At 36.6% G+C, this 24,657-nt stretch overlaps 1 protein-coding gene across 14 annotated transcripts in view; it reads left to right on the top strand.

Moving 5' to 3' along the window:
- The window catches only part of LOC5572896 (tetraspanin-9), a 62,410-nt gene that overhangs the window by 35,659 nt on the left and 2,094 nt on the right, over nucleotides 1-24,657 (top strand). For all 14 annotated transcript variants that reach the window (XM_021840534.1, XM_021840536.1, XM_021840533.1 and 11 more), the window contains 5 exons: nucleotides 17,227-17,293; nucleotides 17,369-17,560; nucleotides 17,629-17,823; nucleotides 17,883-18,037; nucleotides 18,110-18,224. In XM_021840534.1, coding sequence (XP_021696226.1) covers nucleotides 17,231-17,293; nucleotides 17,369-17,560; nucleotides 17,629-17,823; nucleotides 17,883-18,037; nucleotides 18,110-18,224 — 720 coding nt within the window. In that variant the 5' untranslated portion in view covers nucleotides 17,227-17,230. The remainder of the gene's footprint in view (nucleotides 1-17,226; nucleotides 17,294-17,368; nucleotides 17,561-17,628; nucleotides 17,824-17,882; nucleotides 18,038-18,109; nucleotides 18,225-24,657) is intronic.

Raw genomic sequence — 24,657 nt, 5'->3', positions numbered from 1 at the left:
TAGGGATAAGACATGTTTCTTCTACGCGTTGTCAAAATTGACAAACGGATCGATAATATTTTCGTAGTTTCGCTGCACCCAAAAAATTTTAACAGATGTGATGAAGAAGAAACATTACTAATACCCTGGGTTCTAGGTATGAGAAAATGTATGTATTTTTATTACTCATAAATTAACTGCAAAGGAAAAAGTTGTGGAAATTTCCTAAATTATCGAGAACAATCCCATTGAATTATTCAATCAAAACGGTACGATTGGCTTTTTCCGCTCTGATATTGTTGTCCAAGAATATACGAACAAGCTACGGAAGAACCCAAGATGAACCGAACAAACTTCAAAAGGTGATAAGAGCGCTCGAACTGCAAGCGTATTATGCAACACCAATGTGGGGATTTGGATTGCTATTTATTTTTGTTTAGTGGCTGCTGAATGTGTGTTATCATGATGCGTCTGCGTCGCAAAATTGCCTAGAGTTTTGGGATCGGTACACAATTGGGGTTTTAGATGTGTTGGGATAATTTTATTTTCATAGAAAAAACACAAATTTTCAAGCCCAAAACTATTTTGAAACATATTTAGAAACATGATTCTTTATGATTTTGACGACATTATACCGACAAATTGCATACAAGAATAGGAAGTTCATCCAGCTTCGTTCAGACCAAGGTGTTTAGAAGGGAGGTAATTCGATGTGTCAAATGGAGCATTCCGCCATATTGGAAAAAAAGGGTGACAGCTGGCAGGTTAGTTATGCTTGATCAGGTCAGCAAGCCATGAAATTAAAAAAAAAGTGTTTCCCCTCAATCTAATTTGTTTTCGAAGACGTCAGTTCTGTTTTCAGTTTTAAATTCTTTGGAACGCTTCCAGAATACTGTTCACACCCAGCATCATACCATTCACGAATAACAAAAAAAAAACTGCGGTTCAAAAGGATTTTCAAATGTCGCGCGAGCCACAGCGTCAGAACGTAGGTGCAGTAAAGGAAAAGCCAGTGTATTTCAAAATACAACAGCGAGATAATTGAAGTGTTAATGAATAAATTTGTGAATATTGGCTACCGGAATGCAATCGAGAAATTCAATTCCATTTTATTGAGTAATATATATTACAGTTACAGTTAATCGTGTGACCGGCTCCCGTTCAGAGTGAGAACTAGCGCAGTACATACTCGAAAGATTTATCGGTCATGTCGTGTTTCATTCATAAGAACTCTGGTTAGTTTATGGTAGTGTCGATAATTTTAAAAGCTCCTCATCTTTTGAATTCCGTTGATCAGCCGATAGTACGCGCAGCCCTGTCGTCCTGCTTAGTCGCGCTTAGTCGACGACTAAGAAGCTTTTCATAGATTTTTTCTAAACGCCTTTCAATTGAAAATTAAAGCTGTATCATCGACCAGAAGTAATTTGACTTTGCTTAACGTAGATCAGGTGCAACCTAACGCCTTATAGGACATCAATCGAAATTGTCAACCTGTATCAACGCCCTGACATTATTTGACCTTGTCTCACATAGATAAGCTTCATCTGAACGCTCTATGAGGCATCATTTAATAATTCCATGCTGTATAAACGCCCTGAAGTAGTTTGACCTTGTACTATGTAGATCAGATGCGTCTTAACGCCCTGTAGGAAATAAATTGTAAATTCCAAGCTTAATAAACGCCCTGGAATATGTCGACCTTGGTTCATGTAGATTAGGTGCATTTTAATGCCCTGTAAAACTTTAATAGCAAATTACAAGCTTCATCAACACCCTGGAGTATTTTGACCTTATTTTACGTAGACCAGATGCATCTGAACGCCCTGTAAGGCATCAATTTATTTAGATTTTTCAACGCCCTCGAGTAATTTGAGTTTATTCCTCATAGATCTTTACGAGACCTGGAGCATCTTTACGCTCTGGAGAGGATCTATCGAAATTTCCGAGCTGTATCAACGCCTAACGCCATGGCGTTCAAGTGCATCTCAACGCCTTGTGGAACATCAATTGAAAAATCGGAGCGTTATTAACGCCCTGGAGTATTTTGACATTATTTCACGTAGATCAGATGCATCTTAACGCCCTGTATGACATGAATCGATCCAGCTGTATAAACGCCCTGGAGTAATTTGACTATATTTCGCATTTATCTTTGCAAGACCTGGAGCATTTCCGAACTGTATCGTCTCCATTGAGTAATTTGACTTTTTCCTATGTAGGTCAAGTGAGTGTATCTTAACGCCCTATAGGGCATCAATTGAAAATAACAAAGTTTTTGAACGCCCTGAAGTAATTTTACATTATTCCACGTAGATCAGTTACATCTTAACGCCTTGTATAACATAAATCGATCAAGCTTTATCAACGCCCTAGATTAAATTGAGTTTATTCCACATAAATCTTTGCGAGATCTGGAGCATCTTCACGCCCTGTAGAAAAATAATCAACATTTCCAAGCTGTACCAACGCCATGGAGTGACCTTATCTAGATGAAATCCATCTCAACGCCCTCGAGGACATCATTGAAAACTCCAAGCTTTATCAACGCACTGTAGTATTTTGATTTTATTTCACGTAGATCAGATGCATCTTGAGGCCCTATATGACATGAATCAATCCAGCTGTATCAACACCCTGGAGTAATTTGAGTTTATCTCACATAGATCTTTGCGAGTTCTGAAGTATCCTTACACCCTGTAAAAAAAACTATCGTAATTTCCGAGCTGTATCAACAGGTGGTGGATATCAATTGAAAATTGCGAGCTGTTTCAACGTCCTGGAGAAATTCGACCTTTTTCCATGTAGATCATATGAATCTTAACGCCTTATATGTCATCATTCGATCAAGCTATATCAATGCCCTGGAGTAATTTGACTTCATTCTACACAGATCTTTTCGAGATGTAAGTGTGTGTAATTTGACTTTATCCTATGTACATCAGGTGCATCTCCACGCTCTGTTCGTCGTCAGTTGCTAATTCTAAGTGGTATCTACGCCCTGGAGTTATATCACCGTATCATACGTAGATCAGCTGCATCTTAACTCCCTGTTTGATATAAATCGAAATTGTTGAGCTTAATCGCCCTTGACCATAGTCCACATAGATCAGGTGCATCTCAACATTCTGTTTGACATCAATCTACATCTACATTTGAGTTGTATAAATACCCTCGAGCATCTTAACGCCCTGTAGAAATCAATCGACATTTCCGACCCGAACAAAACATAATATACACAGTAAACAGTTTAGGATTTTATGATTTTAAGTAAAATATTTCAAAATTAAATTTTGCGCTAGGTGCGGTTTACCCCTACCGTATTTTCTAAAGACAGTTAGTTAATATCCTTATTCATTTAGGGTCAATAATTTATGAATAATAGTGACGAAAGTTCATGCGTCCAAACCAGCATTTTTGTTGTTTTATTTGATGAAATGAGTTTGAGAGCCGCCTGTAAAAAGTTGTCAATTCTGAAATTCACTAAAAGATCCAACGCAAAACTACAATACAAAATCATAGCGAAATATATTTAAATCCAAAGCAAATGTCAATTGATATCTTTTAAGAGCGACAATTGATTTTAAAATTAAGCCATATATTTGACTGAAATTTTGAAACCTCTCCCAAAAACCGTTCAAACTTTCTAGATGCCTTGCTTTAAGAAACCTCAAACTTTTTTGTGAACAAATGTTCCCGATTATTTTGTGTTTAATCATATATTTCTCCAAGTCTGCTTTATACATTACTTCACGTTCAAACACAATCAAACATTCTAAAAATGAAATCTCAAAAAACTCTATTATATTAATATGTTCTACTTTATAACTTGTCTTTGCACTCTATCTTGTAGAAAAAAAAGTTGTGTCTGTTATGGTTGAGAAACCTGGCCACCATCATCACATATCGTTAGAATTTCAATTTTTGTTTTAGTTTTCTAGAATAGGCCAAAACTAGAGGAGATGCGCTCTGGTTAATTCATATTAGTAGAACCCTCGTAAAACCCTAGTTAAACGTTGTTCAGGGAAGCTAATTTTGCGATAAATTTAAGGTATTTCTTCAAGTATCCTCCGAAACACAAAGCAAACTTAGTAGCATCGTCGGTAGGAAGGATGTAGCTTTCATATGAAAATGGCCGCCAACATGAAATTTATCAGGAAAAATATAGAGAAAACCTTTAAAGTAGATGGAGTACCGTGTACCTTTTAATTCCGCTCCTAAATGCTTATCTTTGACAGATACGCGTATTTCGACTACCACTTGCAGTCTTCTTCAGTGTCAGTTACTCGTATCCACTGACACTGAAGAAGACTGCAAGTGGTAGTCGAAATACGCGTATCTGTCAAAGATAAGCATTTAGGAGCGGAATTAAAAGGTACACGGTACTCCATCTACTTTAAAGTTTCTCTATTTGAGATTCTGCTCAGAGGATTCGAACATTCATTAAAGAGGAAAAATATGTTTTCACCATTGGCGCACCGCTCATTTTGCATTCTGAGGTCACCATCAAGAAGCTAGCTAAGAAAAAACAGCTATTTTTTGCGGATAGATCGCCTCTAGTTTAGTTGATATGTTAAATATCTGCTTTCAGGGTGAACACAGAACTGGGAAAACGGGAAAAGCGGGTAAAATGCGAAAATTCGATTCCACCGAAAAAAAGACGGGAAAACCGAAAATTGTAGATGGTAACCGGGAAAATCGTTTTGAACGAACATTTTCGAGCTATAAATCTACAAATCTGAAATTATGGAAAGTCGTTATGTTTGAATATATTGTCATTCAAGTAACATGAAATGCTTTGATTTTTTATTCTTGTGTATTACACTATGCATTTTAAAAATGTTTCACTTTTCTCACTACATAACTGTATTTCGAAATAATTTTTTAATCTTTCCACTACTCTCATGAATATTTTTTTTTAACTTTTCTTTCACTTTTTTGACTCAATGTTTTGAGTCAAAATTAAACAAATTCATTTAAAGGATTTTGGAACTCAAACGTTTTCATAAAGGTATTAGAGCAATTCTCTAACAAAACGACTAAGTGTTGAATAAATAAGGTGGTTCTACACGTGTGGCATTGTTTCATTTTTACCTCAAAGTTATTTGCCTTAGAGGTCCCTTCATTTTCATGAAAAAAAAGAGATTTAAATTGAGTTGAAGGTATGATTAGCAAAACAAAAAACCGGGACAAAAGCGGGAATTTTAAAATGCAAATCTGTTGGCCACCCTGTGCTTTTTATCTGATCAAAAAATTATATAAATAATTAGGTTTTCGCAAAAAAAATAGTTCCTTTTCATCAGTATGTGCCGTCGTGTTCCAGTAGTGGATCATCCAATAGAAGTAGTCTTAAAAGTAGATATACAAAAATGAATAAAAGTCCTAGTCCTAGTCCTAGAGATGATCTTTATGCTTCATTTGAGAGATTCCAGTAACTTCTACGAAAGAAAATTACTGAAACACGCGTACTAACTGTAGCTCAAGCCATTTCATCTGCAGAATAGTAGTTAACGTAACAAGTTGGAGAACGATGATTTTTAAAGAACGAATCGCATATTTACCCAACGAGGCTTGCCGAGTTGGTTAATTTCGACGATTGTTGTAATGAAGCGTTGTAATATATCGAGTTGCTTACAACATTTTTTTTTGCAATTTGGTAGAAAACCACTTGAGGACATCAGATATTGTGACGTATTTACCATTATTTTGAAATTTTTGAGAATTAACTTCCGAACTTTCGAGGTGATGCTTGTCCTGCTCTTAGTTCAATTCACAACGCGTTGTAGTTCAATGTTATTTATTGTACTTCTTACCTGAGAAAAAATCAGATAATGTATACTGAATTCTAATAATTATGGAACTAACATATTTTTTTCTGAATTGAGCACCTTCTGTACAATATTGACATGTAATGAAAGCGAACATCTGTACAAATTCACAGACCCATTTTTTTAAACAGAACAATGTTTAAGCCCATGTACTTGGTCTCTTCGTTCAACATTTTAGTTGAAATGGAACACACACTTAACACGTGCAAACTCATATTGGTTCTTGTATGTTTGGAATACATATTTAAGTATTTGAGATAATCTTTATTTTGAGACACCCATATTAACGCCTGAGAGTTGAAGCGCCTTCTGGACTATAGCAGTGCAGCGCCCCCCTCAAATGAAGACGACTAAGAAGCTCACATTTTACGACGACAGGGCTGAGTACGCGATACCGTGAAATTTCGGCAATCTTCCTCTTTCTATTGACAGACCTTTGCCGTGTGTCTACGGGTAAGAGCCTTCATTTGCTCATGTGGTTCTTCTAGCTAGTCCCCTGGATGAAAGTAACTCTAAACTAGATTTTTTGAGTTTACGGAATTCATTTGTCGTCTGAAACCAAAACAAAATTATATTTATATTTAAGATAATACTATCAAAGAACTTACTTGCAAATGCTTTGAGTTTTCCTTCTTATTATGGTCGTGATGAACCAATAATAAACAATCCTATGGAAACGATAGCAACCAATAGAGGAAAAAATTACATCAACAAACTCGCCAGCTCGCCGACTCGCCAGCTGTCATTTTCCACCCCCACATCCTCGCATCCACTGACTGCTTAGATTGCTGTACCTTTCTTCAATATACCTTGGTCAGCCATTGATCCAATACAGCAGCTTAAGCGAGAAATCGTTGAGCTATCGCGACGATTCGAGGAAGTGATGTCTGGACAGGAGCATTCTCGTGTTCGTTCACGCTCCCGTTCCCGTGGAGGTGAAAAACAAATTCCTCGCCGCGAGAGGGATTCTTCGACCGGACCGTGTTGGTACCACCGTACGTTCGGTAGCAATACCAAAAAGTGCCGAAAGCCCTGTCCGACCGGCCATCAAGGCTAATCTAATCACCAATGACATCACTCTGCTGGGGAGGTTGGCGAACTTTCCACCACAGCCGCAATCTATCGCCTGAGAATTACGGACTCGACCACCTCTATGCAGTTTTTGATCGATACGGGTGCCGATGTGTCCGAAGTGCCGACAGGATTGCAAAAGTGAAATCAACGACAATGAAATTGTTGGCCGCGAACAGGACGCCGATTAAAGTTTACGGTGAAGTGTTGTTAAAATTGATCCTTGGTCTTTTGTGGACATTTCTCATTGCTGATGTGACATCGGAAATAATAGGTGCGGAATTTGATTGTACCCCGTTTGGCATAAAGTCGTTTGGCATAAGGTCGTTTGGCATACAGTCGTTTGGCATAATGGTCGTTTGGCATAATGGTCATTTGGCATAATGGCCGTTTGGCATAATGATTGACTTGAAATAAATATCGGCATTTTTTAAGCTTTTACCGAGATCAACACCACCGAGCCCACAGCAAAAAAATTTGGTAGGTTCTAAACAAGCGTGGTGTTCGTTCAGAGATTATCCGAGCTAAGAATTTCAAAAAATGTTGTGACATTCGTGACGGGCAGAACATAGAGTACCCTTGAGCTTGTTGTGATATACATATTCTAAAATAGTAAATTGGCAAGGAAAGTTCGCAGTTATTCATTAAGGGAACGCTCATAGAATGTTTCGCTGCATATCAAGCTCTGTCCCAGTTTGGACGTAACACTCGCTGAAAATCTATATAAATAAAAATGGAGTGGTGTTTGTATGTCACGAAATGGCTTGAGAATGGCTCGACGGATTAGAATGATTTTTCCATAGTTATGTTCCTGAAGTGTTCCGACGTGTTTGTGTATATAAAAAGCAAAGGATATTTAACGGGAAAGTTGAAAAAACAGGAGTGAACGGAACTTCCATTTTGCACAGAGCGTTCCATGGCGTTTTTCAACAGCCTACTTGATAGCAAGACGAAGTTTGCCGGGACCGCTAGTTACTTGATAAAAGAATGATTTTTTTTGCAAAATATCAAAAGCTCTAATCAAAAGATCTATTAATGCGACTTAATGCAAAAATAGCCTTTATAGGAGAGCAGATTATTTTTCGTTTAAAATGTTTCAGACTCTAACGCAAAAAAAAATCTTTTCACAGCACAGCTCAAATGAACAACACATCTTTAAAAGAAAATATTTGTGGCAAAACTTTTCAACGGTTCAATATAAATTCTAATTTTGGAAGTGTTCATCGAAAACACAGTCTATTATCGAGAAAAGGGAAAATTTGTGATTGAAATATTATATTTTCAGCATATCGCGTTTGCCCCAAAAAAAAAAAGTATATATAGAATATTGGCAGGTTCCGAAATAATTATAATTCTAACAGCACATCTGGCAAGAATTGATCATAAAAATGGTTCACAATTAGCTTTACTAAATAATAAAATTTATAACAGTATAAACATAAAGAACAGCCTATTTTTAGAAGAAGGCTAAATTTACAATTAAACCATTACAAGAATTGACGTAGGAAGTGACAAGTAGGCTTCGTGGCCGTGCGGTTAGCGGCGTCAGTCGTTTAGGCGTATTGTGCCATGAAGTGTGGGTTCGATTCCCGCTCCAGTCGGTGGAAACTTTTCGTCAAACGAAAAATTCATCACTGGGCTACTGGATGTTTCGTGTTGTCCGTTGCCTAATGTTTGTGATCGTTCAGTCTGTGCAGCCTTGAGCTGAAGTCGGTGTAAATTGTCTTTATAAAACTCGAAAGAACCGCCAATTAAATAAAGAAGGTTGCATATTAGATGGTCAGTTCGTTCACCCCCCTGAAATGTATATAGTAACGACAATTATGGGTGCTGAAAATTTTCCGGGGGAGTGGGCTAGTTGAGGAAACGGGATATTCGGGAAATGGCATTTGAGGAAACGACATTCGGGGAAAAGTAGCACAACCCATCAAAGTAACTGCAGTAATCGATTTCTCTTTTCGCTGATAATTTGAGCAGATCAATGTTATCGATTGTCGCCCTTTTGTCAGTTCTATACAAAAATGCTTAAAAAATATAGCTCCAAAGAACAGCCTATGCATAAAAGAAGGAGAAATTTAATGAAATTAGAAATCAACAGGTTTCTTACCTATAATAATGGTAACATCTCATTTAGGAAAAATATAGAACAATTAATAGAAGGGTAAATTTGTGCTAAATATATATAAATCTTCAGTGCAAAATTTTGTTCCAATAGCGAAACTCAAAAGAAGAATTAATATATAAAAGAAGGGTAATTTCTGGATAGAAAATAAAATACTATTGGCAATAACTTTCCTAATGTGCTCAAATTTATTCAAGAGCGAATGATTGTTGAATAGAGTGCCATTTTGTATCAATTGACTCCAAAACAAGCCTTGTGGCATCAGAAAGATTGAATAGCCACGTAAAAACGAAAATTGAGAAATTCTTCAGACTCATTATGCCAAACGACTATTATGCCAAACGACCATTATGCCAAACAACCATTATGCCAAACGACTTTATGCCAAATGACCATTATGCCAAACGACTTTATGCCAAACGGCTTTATGCCAAACGACTTTATGCCAAATAACCTACCACCGCGGAATTTATTTGCCATTTCGATTTGCTGATCGATTTGAAACGAAACTACCTTATCAACAACACCACAATTCTCGAGTCGGCCGGCATACTTGCACGGACAAGTGAAAATTCGATTAAAACATTTAGTGTAGTTTCCACGTTCGACGAAATATTGTCGGAATTACTTAGCATGACCCGTCTCACGCCTCCGGGATCAATTTTTGAATCGTTGGTCGTCCACCGGATGGAAACAACCGGACAGCCAGTGTATTCCAGACCTCGACGACTTTCACCGGACAAGCTTGAGGTAGCTCGTACCGAATCTGAACACCTTATGAAGCTAGGGATTTGTCGACCGTCCTGCAGTAATACGCACTCTATTTCCATAGTTGAGGAATGAATGAAGTCTAGGATACTAGGACTGGCCCGTCACAAGGCTGAGGTGGTGGTGGTCAAGAACCGCAAGTCCTGAGCAACGGGCGCTTATCTCGATAGGTGTGATTGCACCATAGAGTCCAAGCGATCCCTAAGGCATATTTGGGTAATGATCGATGGTGCCTGTGGAATATGCCTGTGGAAGGACATCTACGGCTATAGCGGCGCTATCGAGGATGATGTCTAACAGCTCTGCTATAATTGCCAGCAAATGCAAGCTACTGGCAAGCATGGCGCTATCCATACTAAGGTATGGAAGACAAATCTGGTTAACCCCCCAACGCCCAGTGTCACCTCTAGGTGACACCTGTTTTGTTTTGCTAGTCAAAAATCTAATTCTTCTTTGATTTCCGTGAAATTAGTTGTAAATGAAAGTTAAACTTATCTAGTTTGATTTTTGCTTAAAGTGGTCCACATCAATCCGGAGTGGCCACCGGGAATCGACTCCAAGCAGAAAAAGTCCATTTTCTGTTTTGTATTATAACAGAAAATCAAAACGACATTTTATTTCAAAACAAACGTGGTTTGCATTGTTTTCAACTTTGCTTCAAATATATTTGAGGTATTAAATTTTTGGACACAGTTTGTTCTTTTTATTCCGATTTTTTCATCCCTGACAAATTTTCGTCTATGCATTTAACATGGCAATGGATTGCAATAATATTCATAAAGTAACTGTAAGAAGCAATGAATAATAGTCGTAAGATGTCGAGAAAAATCAAAAATGGCCACCGTGGTCTTTATTATGGTACCCAGAACCTGTTTTGGGAAGCACCTCAGATTCCCAAAAGATGACATCCATCCAGAATGAGTCGAAAAAAAAATCGTACTCGTTAGCCTTCGATTTTGGATTAGATTTTGCACATGTTTTTACTATGGTAGAATAAGTATTTTTCATAGAAAAATTGATCATTTTGACTCAAGAATAACTTTTGAAAATGGCCTATAATATTTTTGCAAGCAAATTATTTGAAAAATTCTAACACCGAAACTGTTTTAGAGAAAAATGTTCTATGAAGAAGATGTAGTGAACCGTTGAGACTATAAGAAAAAAAATAAACACTGAAAAAAAAATTATTTATTTTCATAAAAATATCTAAAATAAAACTTAAATTTTATATTACACAAAACCCCATTTTTAATATTTTTCTAATTTTCACCATAGAATCTTGATAGTAAACAGATGTTTGGGACAAAGTTTCATGATGGAGAAATTTTTGATAAATAAGTTTTTCTAAGAAGAACTTTCGGTCGATTTTTTAAATTTTGATTTTTTGACAAAATAAATTCTTTTCTTTTGATACAAAAAATAATCTTGAAATTATTCTGAACCATAATGATTTTATGGACAATATCTATAGAAGTAACTATTTTCGAATTATATCGAGAAAATAAGTAAATGGAAAGATGTATGGTCTTTACTCTTGGAAACGTATTATTATGATGGAGAATCGCGAATAACTTATAAAAATAACCTATTTTATTATTTTAATAATTATTTTTTTGCATTCAACTCGATATAATTGAAAAATGGCTACTTCTAGAGAAATTTTCGTTATAATAATTATGGTTTAGAATGATTTCAAGATTCTTATTAAACCATCAGAACGTATTTATTTTGACAAAAACACAACATTTTTAAAATCGGCCAAAATGTATTTTTCATGAAAAAACATCAAATATTTTTTCAGTGTGTATTTTTTTTTGTAGGCCAAACAGTTCACTACAACTTCTGCATAGAACAATGTACGTTTTTAAATTCTTATTATTATCAATACACAAAAAAAACAAAACATTAATAATACAATCTTTTTTTATAACATGGCATATATGCCATATATAGGCACATATATTTCATATATAACGCTTTTGAAAGCGATGAAATGGACCTGTTCAATAATTTACATATATCTGTTGTAAATTATGAATGGTTTCGTTATAGTTCAATGTTGTTTGAAGGTTCAAAAGTGTACTAGGCCCATCAATCTGTTAAACAAATATCAACGTTATGCTTCTACTCAATAAAATCTTTTGATCCCTATAATTATACCTCCAATCGAAATACAATCAACTTTGCCTAACTCTATGTTTCGTAGCTTGATATCGAAATAAAGAACAAAAGTAGAAGTAAGCTTACAGGCTACCTCGCTGGTCACTTCAATCGCAGTTGCTCTGAACTGTAACTATATCTCCCTAGATCGATGGTCTGTTCAATATTGTGAGTTGACTGTAGCATCAAACATGATTTGTTTGATTTTTTAATGGCATATTTGTTCAAACTATTTCATAAACAAATCAGTCACGCATTTCAGTACGCATTCCAGTCGTACAATCAAATTTCTATTACCAAACATAAAAAAAACAATTCAAGAGTAAATTGGCATGACTAATAAACCACTTCATAAAATAATATGATGTTATTATACTACAATGTTTACTATTATGAAAATACGTTCAACCGAAATAGAATCACAAACTGCACAACTTCCCTTAAATGCCGATAGTGTTATTTTACTGGTTCAAAAGTGAATTGGTAAAATGAACCGGTTCAAAAAGTTACGCATTATGTACAGTTGTACCACTAAGCTGCTTTCAAATTATAACAGCAAACTTTAGCTGCCGTCTTTTGGAATAAAAATGATTTTACTGGATCTAAAGGGAATCGATAAAATGAACCGATCAAAAAGGTAGCACGTTTCAGTTGTACGACTAAATATTCATCAAATAATGCCAGTAAACTTTACCGCTTATATTCTGAAAGAAATCTTCTGAAATAAGAGATGAATGGTTTCACCGGTTCAAAAGCGAAACGGTAATATGAACCAGTTGAAAAAGTTACATATATGTTACAAACTTCCATCACAATAAAACAGCAAACTTTACTGAGCATCTTTCAAACTAAATTGAAAAAGGTACAGGGTCAAAAGTGATGAACTAACACAAAGAGTACAACATTACAGTTGTATGATTTATTTGATATCCAATGATAACAGTAACTTTTACGGGTTATCTTCTGAGAAACAAAATACCGGTTCAAAAAGTTACACATTTCAGTTGTACGATAAAACGTATACTAAATTTTAGCAGCAAACTACAGCGATTACACAGCGCAACAAAAATGACATTTTTGCGTGTCTCAAGGATCAAATTAGGTGTCTCTAGTAGATTTTGGGTTGCTGAATCTGATGTCGTTCTCAGAAATTTTCCAGCACGTCACAATTTTTAGCCACAGGTCGCCAAAGTTGTATAAAACATTGATTTTATTGATGTTTACCTAAAATTTAAAGTATATTTTATCAAACTTTTTTTGTGATCTTATCCACCTTGCATGCAAAAGAGGACTTAAACTTCCATTTCAGATACAAATTGATACAAATAGCACGATTAAATTTAAATTAAACCGATTTTTTCAATATGCTTGCAGTCTCCATACAAAATTCTTCGTTTCTTTCACATGGCAAAATACAATACTTTTCTAAACCATCAAAAAATAACTTTTCCGCGTCAAAAGTATCACAAACTTTTATGATAAGTATTGTTATACACATAAAGTTTGAATTCTGTGGCAAATTAAGCAAATAAATTGCCATACAAGCTGGTAAACTTGCATGCAAGTTGGCTGAAATAGTCAATTTTCGCATTTACAACAACCAATATCTCAAAAACTAGACGTGCTACGATATTTCTGTAAACGGCAATGGATTCAGCAACCCATAATTAAGTAAATAGAGGTATTTTGATGCAGGAGACAAAAACGTGTTCCGCAGTGTTATCGTCTAGAGAGCGGTGCAAAAATCTCAAAAGCTCATACCTCTTACTTGAGATTGTTCATGAATGGATTGTAGCTCACGCAACTCAATAGCCAACACGTAAAACATCATGAATAAGTTGGCTAATCCGCTTAAAAGTAAACCGATTCAAAAAGAAAGATTTTTCTCAACATTTCACCTCCTGAAACGCTTCATTTAATAACAAGATTTAACATTACACTTCGATTTTCATCATTATAAACATATTTCACATTGCACAAGATTTCTTATATGCTAGCTTAAAAGTGAATCGGTTCAATGAACCGGTTCAAAAACAACACATTTTAGTTATTTGAATAATCTGCTAACAATTGATAACAGTAAACTTCACGGGTTATTTTCCGAATGGTAGTAAATGATTTTACCAGTTCACAAGTGCATCTATGAAATGAATCGGTTCAAAAAGTTACAAAATATAGCAGCAAACTTTAGTACCCAGACAACCAAATTTTTTCGTATAACGAAATCACCTGGAGGCTTTGTATGTGCGAAATTTCACTTATAAGATGTCACGAAAAGGCCTTCTACGTACAAAAGTGGAGGCGATATACGTGCATATATTGTGTGATGAATAATAGCATACAATGCGATTGTATAAATTTTCTACCGTACTAATCTGTGATCATATGCGACTTAGTGTATGATAACAAATGTTGATTTGACAGCTGCTACGGATTGATTCGACTTACTTTGTACGAGTGTACGGGACGAAACCAAATGTACAAATGAACTCAGAAAAGGAGCGTTTTATGCGAGGAAACTCATCAATCTGACGATTTTATCCATTGTGTTTTGCGGGTTTGATGTAATTTGTATGAATAAACGAGTTATTACGTGAACTTTTAGGCGATTTCTGGTTGTCTGGGTAGTAATCTTCTGAAATAAAAATTATTGATTTTACCGGTTCAAAAGTGAACCGGAAAACCGAAGCGGTTTGTCAAAAAAAAAAAAACAAGATTTATTATTTCACAAAACATCGAAATTAAATTTTGATTAAATCAATATGTATAATGAACCGGTTCATCAAATAACTAGATATAACATTACACGTTGATTCTTATTATTTTAAAAATACGTCCAACTGAAGAAGAATCACTAACTGCATAAGTTTCCTTATATGTTGGCTCAAAAGTGAAACGGTAAAATGAACCGGTTCAAAATATGACACATTTCAGTCGAACGACTTTTCTTCCATCAAAATAAAACAGCATTTTTTCTAATTGTTTTGTATAAAATATTTAACCGGTTCAAAAATGAATCGGTGAAATGGACCGATGCAATAAGTTACACATTACATTTGTAGGATTAATCTTCTATCAAATGTTAACAGTTAACTTCACGGAATGTTTTCTGAAATAAAAATAAATTTCTCAACCGGTTCAAAAGTGAATCGGTAGAATGAAACGGTTTAAAAGTTACACATTTGAGTTTACGATTAAACTGCTACCAAATTATAGGTTTGCTTCTCCTGAAATAAAAAAAAATGATTTTACCGGTTCGCAAGTGAATCGATAAATTGAACCGGTTCATCAAAAAACAAGATTAAGCATAACGTTTCACCTCCCTTTTGAATTAAATTTTTATCTATAACAGTTCACTTTTGGGCGCTGGAGGGTTAAAAGCGCTTAGAACGAGCAGAAACCTAAAGCTGTTGGAAAGTACGTACAGGATAATGTGCCTGCCGAGGCAGGTCCCTTGTAATGTTGTTTAAGTCGGCTAGAAGAAGCAGTTTGCCTAGGCTATTTTTACTATATGTGTAACGCTATATGGACTGGCCCTGCCCCGAATACCGTAAGGTGGTTCCGGGGAGATAAAAGTTTGAGGCCAAGGGTCATGTTGATGCACTGTACACCACTTGAGCAACTAAAAAAAAAATCTCAAGAATAGTGCATGGGCTGGTTTTAGCAGATCGTCGTTGGTGCGTCATCCCCGCTTTCCCTGAGTTACCTTCTCAGGAGATCTGTTTGCAGATTTCCCCCTTGTAAAAAAAAAACACACAAAAAAAAAGAACAACAGTGCCCAGGCTGCACTACTAGCTATGTACGCGACCCGGTATTTGTCATCATTCAACCCGTGGAAGCGTGAGGTGGGAACTTGTGAGGACCAGAGCTGTGTTGCTTCCTGATTGTCGACTCACCGTTTTGCAGCCTTAGTTCATCTAAGTTGCTTAAATTCCGATGAAGTAGGACTTCGACTTGACCTAGTTCTGAATTTTATAGTTATTGATAAGCGCTGAAAAAAGTTCTTTGTGGTCTTCTGCCGTAAAGTTTAATTGGAATTCAAAATCTACAAGAAATGAACTTTCGGGTTTACTGCTTAAGTAAAAAGACAATTTACACCGTCTTCAGCCAAAGGCTGCACAGACTGAACAATCACGAACATTAGACAACGGACAACACAGAACACCCAGTAGCCCAGTGATGAATTTTTCGTTTGACGAAAAGTTTCCACCGACTGGAGCGAGAATCGAACCCACGCTTCGTGGCACAATACGCTCAACCGACTGACGCCGCTAACCGCAAGACCACGAAGCCCACAAAAACCTGAACTGTTGATTGCTTGGGTGTGCCCTTATGCCCTTGAATTAGTTCAAGTCTCACCCTTAACCCACTCATATGTAACTTTTTCACTGTTTTATTTAATCGATTTCGTGCGCTTTGTGAATAGCGCCCAAATCGTTGATTTTAGCGATATACTTTGTTCGGAGAAATTTCTTGGTATATTAACACTTAAGTCGTCGCGCTGTTGTATTTTGTACAACACCGCTGAAGAAACCTCGCTTTTCGTTTACAACAGCAGCGCGGTGATTCTGACGGTGGCAAACCACGCGACGACTGGAAGGTTAAAGCGCATCACGTGATGCAAAAAGTTTCATTCCACTTGGCAGTGAGATAAAAAATCTATTCTCTCATAACATATAATGGTATCTTTGGCAAAGTTGTAGAAGTGGAAGTTTGAAACAGCTTTCATATTTTTAACATTTTTTTTCAACAAGATTTTCAATATTTTTAGTGGTATTTACAAAGTTGTTTGTTACATAAAATTCCATGTTTTTCTGAACATGTCATGATGCTATGTTTCAAAATAACAAATTTATTCAAAAACTGATCTTTTTCTAAGGGGTAGTTTAGGCCCCAAAACCTGTTTCCGGCGCAAAATGGTGCAGACAATCCTTAAGTTTTATGAAAGAACCATATCCTCCCTACCGGCAAGTGATAAAAGCTTGCGTCTAGAAAAGTCTTTTCATGCGTTTTTACTTTCAATCAAATAAGTCTAATGAAACCTAAATAAACCGATAACTTCTTTACTTTAGGATATAGAAAGTTGGGATGTCCAACAACAACACGCGTTTAAAGAAACATAACAACTTCGTAGAAAACATAGGGAATGTTACAAATCTTAGTAAAAAGATATGGACAAAAAACGAGTTTTCTCATACAAATTTGTGCATAATTTGTTAAAAATTTTGTTGCTAATTTTTTTTTTAAAGTTTCATATGCATACATAATTCTGAATTTTGTTTTTTTTTTTTACTTTTCTAGCACCATGGGGAGTTCTGGCTACACGTGCATACGACGGACATTCTGCTCATTCAACGTTCTAATATGGGTAAGCACTGCTTCATCAATCATATAGAATAAAGAATCCACCGGAATGACAAACAATGACAATGACCACTTTCAGCTCTGCGGTAGCTGTTTTCTGGCCATCGGCGTGTGGTTACGATTTGCCGCACCGGGCTATGCCACACTTCTGCCGGACCATGCTGCCCTCAGTGCCGACTGCCTGTTCATGACCATCGGTGTGATTAGCTTCGTGATAGCGTTTTTTGGATGCTGCGGCTCGTGGTTCCAGTCCCGGTGCTTCCTGATAATAGTAGGGTTTGATTGTGTGTCGTGTTTTTGTGGTTATAATTATATGATTTTTTTTTCTGTGTTGAACAGTATTTTACATTGGTGGTTTTGCTGTTCCTGAGCGAGTTTCTGCTGGGATCTTTGGCGTTTGTGTTCCGTGGCGGAATCGGCCGGATGATGGTTCACGAGCTAAAATATGGCATCGAGAAGCACTATAACGTTTCGGATCGGGGTGGCATTTTTGCTCCATCGGTAGCCTCAATTTGGGACAAAGTACAAGTTGAGGTGAGTTGAATTACAAGCGAATGTTTGTGGGTCAATAATTGATTCGATTTGAGTTCTAGTTGCAATGCTGTGGAGTCAGTTCGTACGAAGACTGGTACGATATCAGTGCCTGGCCCGGTGAAAGATGGGTCCCGAGATCGTGTTGCCGACCGCGATACAATTCGCTAATGATGGAAGGATCTGGTGACGATCTGCAGAGCGTTGATTGCCGGAAGTAATTTTCGTTCTGGGTGATTTTGGGTTGATCATTTTGAGCTTGCTAACAATTGCTTTTGATTGCTTCCAGAGCTGGCGATCCGTCTCTGTTTTGGGATAAGAGCTGCGGTCAAATTCTGCAAATGTGGTTCGTCCAAAGGCTACATGTCGTTGGGACGGTTGGTCTAGTCATAGCATTTTTACAGGTAAGCAATTTCGAAAGGTCTACAATAAAATAGTAGTATGCAAGTTTACCAATAAGTGTTAAAATTATAAATAAATAACTAGCAACGATGGGAATTTGCGATTTCGCATAAGCTGCGAAGTCCACGAAATTTGGGTTTTGACTTAAAGTTCAGCAAAACAAAAAATCATATTTAGTTCTATACAATTTCAACTAGATTTTGTCGACCTCAACTGCGTCTTCAAAGTCTTGTATTTTTACTAGACTCGATTTGAGTACCCTACACTAAAAAAGACCTTTTAGTTGAGGTCGAAAAACGCGTATCTTTCGAAAGATACAAATTTTAGTTGGTATTAAACAGTGTAATGCTCTACTTGATTTTTTTTCTGGATTTACTGATGTCCATGTTATTGTTGATATTTTGGTATTTACATTTTATAAATATTACTATAAATGAAATAATATAAAACATGCAATACTGGAATCAATGAATTTTATCATTATGGATGTCACTATCGAAAATTCATGTCTCACATGAGTTCTGCATATGGCATGAACAAGAAAAATGCGATTGTTACTAAAATTGGCATCGCCAAAAACGATTCCGTTGTCAAATCATTTATAAGTTCGTTCAATTAAGCAATATTAACGAACTACTATTAGGAATACTGAATTTCCTTATGATATTGCCTACCTTTAGGCGTATTCCGCGATTCAAAGTGTTTTTATTTTTGAAATAACTCACTAAGTGAAAGTTTGATCTTCATATTTGGCATCAGAAGCCATGATTTGAGTAAGTAACGAACGTTGTTTACATAAACTATTGAAAAATGATATTCGCCAAAAAAGTTTTTTTTCTGTCTCAAAAGAAGAGCGCATTAGAACGCATCCGGCTGCGAATCAAATGCACCACTTCCGAAGTTGGGTATCTCGCATAGATTCTGAGAAAATTCCAAATTCCACGAGAAACCATTTCAAACATTTTACCGCGACGGCACTATATGCATACATTGTGCTATACTTGATTTTTTATTTACTTACAGTTAATCCACTAGACAGGTCGAAGATTAATTCCTCAAAACTAGTCAAACCTAGTATTTTGATTATGAATATGTTTTTGGTGTGGGTGCTCTAGTGTTGATGTAGTTGTGAGGAAAAATAGTATGCACTCTGTCGCAAAAAAAACACAAGAATCTGGTTAAACAAATCAAATTGGGTAATATTTCCATATGCATTTTGATGAGTCTGAAAATTTGCATTTAGCTTTTTAGCAGTTGAGAGTTGGCTAATGAGTAGTTTGTTTCAGCAATTGAAAGATGCAATTGTTTTGTACTGCAAATCCATGTAAAATATGACGGAAAATATTTTTTAGGGATTATGTTGTAAACTTGCCATTGGTACGTATTGAAATATGTGTCACTCATGCCTATTAACTTTTCCAAATATTTATTTTAATTTCTTTATGTTGTGAAATATACAAACTAAAACATTATGATAAAATAAAAGTCGTTAAAATAAGACCTTTGATCAATTATTTTAATTAAACAACCATTTTAAGCAAAAATCACAAGATTTTTATGAAACGTGACGATTCAATAGTTTTGTGATGGTTCCAATAACTTTCCACGCCATGGGAAAAATTCAAACAATGCCAATTCATAGCCAATGTTATATACCTTGTGAATATTTATTCGCACTTTTTTGAAATATTTTCTTGTTCATCCTGTTATTGTTGATGTTGTTCCAAAAAAATCATGTCTAGTGGTAGAGCATATCACTGGTCAATAAAAGTGCTGAAGACACAAAATTGCTCTGATTGATATTTACGCTGCAAATGAATACAAAAGGTGAGTGTTCAATGTAGCCCCGTCCGACGGTACCAATTTTTCAAAATTTTGGTGGTCGGAAACCGAACATCATACAGCAAAGGACCGTCGTTAACGGAGATGTCGCTATAAATTACGTCGTTATAAAGATTTAGTTATGGAGCATGGAGAAAAAAAAACGATTATAATATGTACAAAACAATGTCGTTATACCATGCCCACACAGTTACGGATCACCCACAGTGACGGATCACTTTGGCGTTCAACATCGGATAGCTCGCTCAAAACATAAACGTTGACGTAAAACATATTTTTCCCATGTTATACTATTTGTCTTCTGCCATTTGTAATGGTAAGCACAACATTCAACCGCTAAATAACGGTGTTTTTGACAAATGTTTAGTTGGTACCACACAGCTATCATTATATGGTCGTTTTCTGTAAGAAGTGCCGTCAGCATTCATAAGCTCCCACAGGTGGTAAAATTCAAATGTTATAGCATGTTTTATGCTCGTTCGCTTCGATTTAGTATGAATTAATCTTTGAAAAACATTTTACATGAATTTTTATTCAAAACACCGAATATTAGGACTTCTAACTAGTGATCCATAATATGGACCAGGAAATGATTGTTTACCACAGTTATGGATCACTTCCAAAAAATGTAGATTTCTGCTATTTTATGCATTGGATTCGACATTTTCAGACAATAACACTAAGGATAAAACTAATAAAACATCAAGGTTTGTAAATTTCATATTTTAGCAGACAAAAATGGGGGGAAAACTTGGTGTGGAGCGAAAACGGTTCATGTCTCAGTTACTACAATGCAGTATCACAATAAAAAGGGCATTTTACCCTTGTTTCCAGCTCTAACACTGCTATTTTTTGCAGTAATATATGACACATTGTTAAATTTCGCCATACCATGCAATACACATGCATTGAGTTGAAAATCTCTTGATTTTGCGCACTGATCCGTAATATGTCACAATTTGATCCATAATATGAAAATTGATCCATAATATGGTTTTCAGGAACCGACTCAATTTTTATTTTTTATGCAATCCTATGTAAATATTACACTCAATACAGTTTACTAACCGAAGTTTCAATTTGAAACGATTCGATTCGTGCTTTTAAATTACAATTTTACGTTTTCCATGTCGTTTTATTGAATTTTATAGGTTGGACTCCACACTATTTGATCCATAACTGTGGGGTCATGGTACTGAGTGACTACCAAATATAACTCGTATGGGATGATACACAAATTATGTCACGCCAAATTTCAACTTTTTCCTTTTTTTACAAATGCGAAAATTGTAACTTTGGCAAAGAAAGCTGTCAGTTAATAACTGTGGAAGTTCTGATATGAACACTAAGCTGACAAGCAGGCTCTATCCCAGTAAGGACGTAATGCAAAGAAAGAAGAAGTATAACAAAAATATTGTTGATATTTTTGAAAATATATACACTATTCTACTCGTTGTTGAAGATTCTGTATAAACTTTAGTTTACCACTAAAAATCTAATTTCCGGCCAAAAAATCAACAATTTCAAGAAATTAGTTTTTTTTATTAAACAATCATGTTTTTGAGTAGTTTTTGTGAAATAACTAAGTCACTTTTTTTAAATGAAATTTGTTGTGTTCACATTTTGAAAACAACTAAATTATCTTCAAAAGCATCTGGAATCGGATGAGACCACCGCGTGAGACGTTGTTGTCACATGTCACATGTGTCACTGAGCCAGAAATTGCGTACGAATTTCATAAGAGACCGCTTGTTAATTGATTTCTTGACTGGTTTTCTCTCTTTCATAAGATTCTTAAGGAATAAAGTACGTGCAATATTCACAAGAAATTCTTGTCGTTATCATTAGAGATCTTATGAATATCTTTATTTTCATTTTCTCAAATTCAAAGAGCGATTCTCTAAATACTTAATAGTCCCAAAAAATTCCATAATTGATATCTATGATCCTTCATAAGAGTATCTTATAATATTATACCTATTTATATTATGAACGCAATGACCGAAGGAAGTTCACAAGTTTTTCTTATGAGTCTCATTAGACGCTTCTTGTGTTTTTATTCCATAAGATATTCGTATGAAATTCTTACGTGTTTTTTTTTTAAACAAATCAACTGTTTTTCACATGTGTTACAAATCATTGTCATACACGCGCTTGTGAATCTCTATCGTGAATATTATGTTATTTACATCGCTCCACGTTATTCATAAGATTTTCGAATGAAATTGTTATGAAAATCATACTCCATTAGAGTGTCTTATGAAAGCCAATGATCAATACGTACGATAACCAAAAAGAGTTTCTTATAAAATTATATCCGTCTATGTAATGAGTATTGTTTTATAAGTCTGTTGTGGAATTTGGTAAGATTTTCGAATGAAAAACAAAATACTTCTTATATCGGTATTCCATAACAAATTCTTGTGTACCTCATACGTTAAGTTTCCTCAGTGTAAGGTAAACAAATTCTACAACAACTTCAAAGATATCCCCATAAAACAATACCTCAGCACCTACACCACCAAACCTGCCTCTATCTCTCCCTGCAACCATGTACTTCGTTTTGGTAGAATATCAGGACTATCCTCGCTGTCCAATAGCACCCTCGAGTGCAATGTTGAACAGTAAATTCGAAATTGCGTCTCTCTGCTTCAATCTGTCTAACGTCACAAACGAGTTTGCCACCTCGTCTGCTGCCTGATCACTTGATTTCGATACCGTCTAGCGTAGCACATATCAGCCTGATTAGTTTCACCGGAAAACCATGTTCAGACATTATCTGCCACTTCTTTTCACTGAGTCGTACGCCGCCTTGAAATCAATAAACAGATGGAGAGTTTTGTATAGGATCATTCGCAAGCTAAACATCTGGTCCGTTGTCGAACGAAAACCAGCTTGGTATTCATTGACGAAGGTTTCAGTCTGTTAAACAGGATGCGCGACAAAATTTCAGCAGGGTAATTCCTCTGTAATTGGCACACTCCAGTCTGTGCCCTTTCTTGTAGATAGGGCGGATTAGGCCATCAAACCAGCCGGTGGGCAATTATTCGTCCTCCCATACCTTCATAAGTACTCGGTGGATCGACTGGTAAAGCTGCTCGCTTCCGTGCTTGAGAAGCCTTACAGCTTTTTAGCTCGCTGATAGCATTTTTAACCTCTCCTATAGTCGGTGGGTCCACAGCTTGATCGTCATCATCTATGTTCATACTGTTCCTCGCTACATTTCCATTTTCACCGTTCAACAATTGCTGAAAGTGCTCCTTCCACCTGGCAGCCACCGCCGTTCTATCGGTCAGCAAATTCCCTTCTCGATCATTGCACATGGCGGGCACCGGTACGGTATTGTGCCGCGCACCATAGACCGTTGCATAGAATCTGCGCATATCATTCCGGTTCATGCTTTCTTGAGCTTTAGCTACCACACTTTCTTCGTGCTGCCTTTTCTTTCTGCGGTGGATTCGCTTTTCCCCAGCTCTCGCTGTCATGTGCCGATCTCTGATCTGTCGAGTACCGGCCACAAGCACACGGCTTCTAGCGAGATTCTTCACGTCTGTCAATCTCTCGAACTCTTTATCGAACCAGTCGCTTCGTCTTCGTCGTTGACCAGTGCCAATCATTTCCCGCGCCTTTGTTGCCGCAGCTTCGTGGGTAGGCGCCCCCTCGCTGTCAACATTTCTAGAAATATTGATTCTTCCCAACTGCTAGTCTGGGTGCAGGCGGTACTGACATCATCAGTCGACAAGGGTTGGATATTGAAGCGCAACCTTCTGGTAGTTTTGGAACTAGTGACGTTGGAAAACCACGCTCGAATTTTAGCTACAGCTAGATAAAGATCCAAGTCGATATTAGGATCTCGAAAGATCCTGACGTATATGTCATCTGAGGAATGTCGCCCATCAACCAGCATGTTGAGTATTTTGGAGAAGGCATCGCCACTCGAGAGTCTCCAGGTGTGTTTGTGGATATTCTTGCATGCGATGTAGGTACTGCTGATAGCCATCCCTCTAGCAGCAGTGAAGGTTACAAGCCGCAGGCTATTGTCATTGATAACGGAATGACGACTTTTCGTTTCAATGGTCAAAAGAAGTCTTCTTTGCCGATCTGCTTATTTGCGTCGTCGATGACTGTCTTGACATCTTGTATTTGGGCCTACGGAGAGGCCTTGTCTAGGCCATACCTTCCCAAACTTGGATTTCGCGACCCCCCAACGTCTCGTCAGCTCTCTTTTTGATGATAAAACGAGCGAATTGATGAAAGGTCGGGAAATCGCGAAAGCCAAGTTTGGGAACGATGGTCTAGGCTATTATAGAACTCATCCTTCATGTCGTCGGACTTATCGTTCGTTTGCGCATATATGCTGATCAGGCTGTAGCTGCAGAACTTGTCTGAACTTGAAGTTGAAGGCCACCTACTATAGTCCGTTTTTTCTTTGCATGGTAACCACTACGGTCATTACCGTCATAACCATCCATTTTTATCAGGGTTTTGGACCTGTAGCTCTGGTTCTTAATAGTCTCAAGTTCTTTCGGACATGCTACTATGGTGAGCAGTCATGCGCTAGAGGATTAAGGCGACAAAACGGAAATTACGCCA

Source organism: Aedes aegypti, chromosome 2 (assembly GCF_002204515.2).
Source record: "Aedes aegypti strain LVP_AGWG chromosome 2, AaegL5.0 Primary Assembly, whole genome shotgun sequence".
Taxonomy (NCBI): Eukaryota; Metazoa; Arthropoda; class Insecta; order Diptera; family Culicidae; genus Aedes; species Aedes aegypti.
The sequence above is the reverse complement of the archived record's forward strand: the minus strand, read 5'-3'. Positions and strand labels throughout refer to the sequence as shown.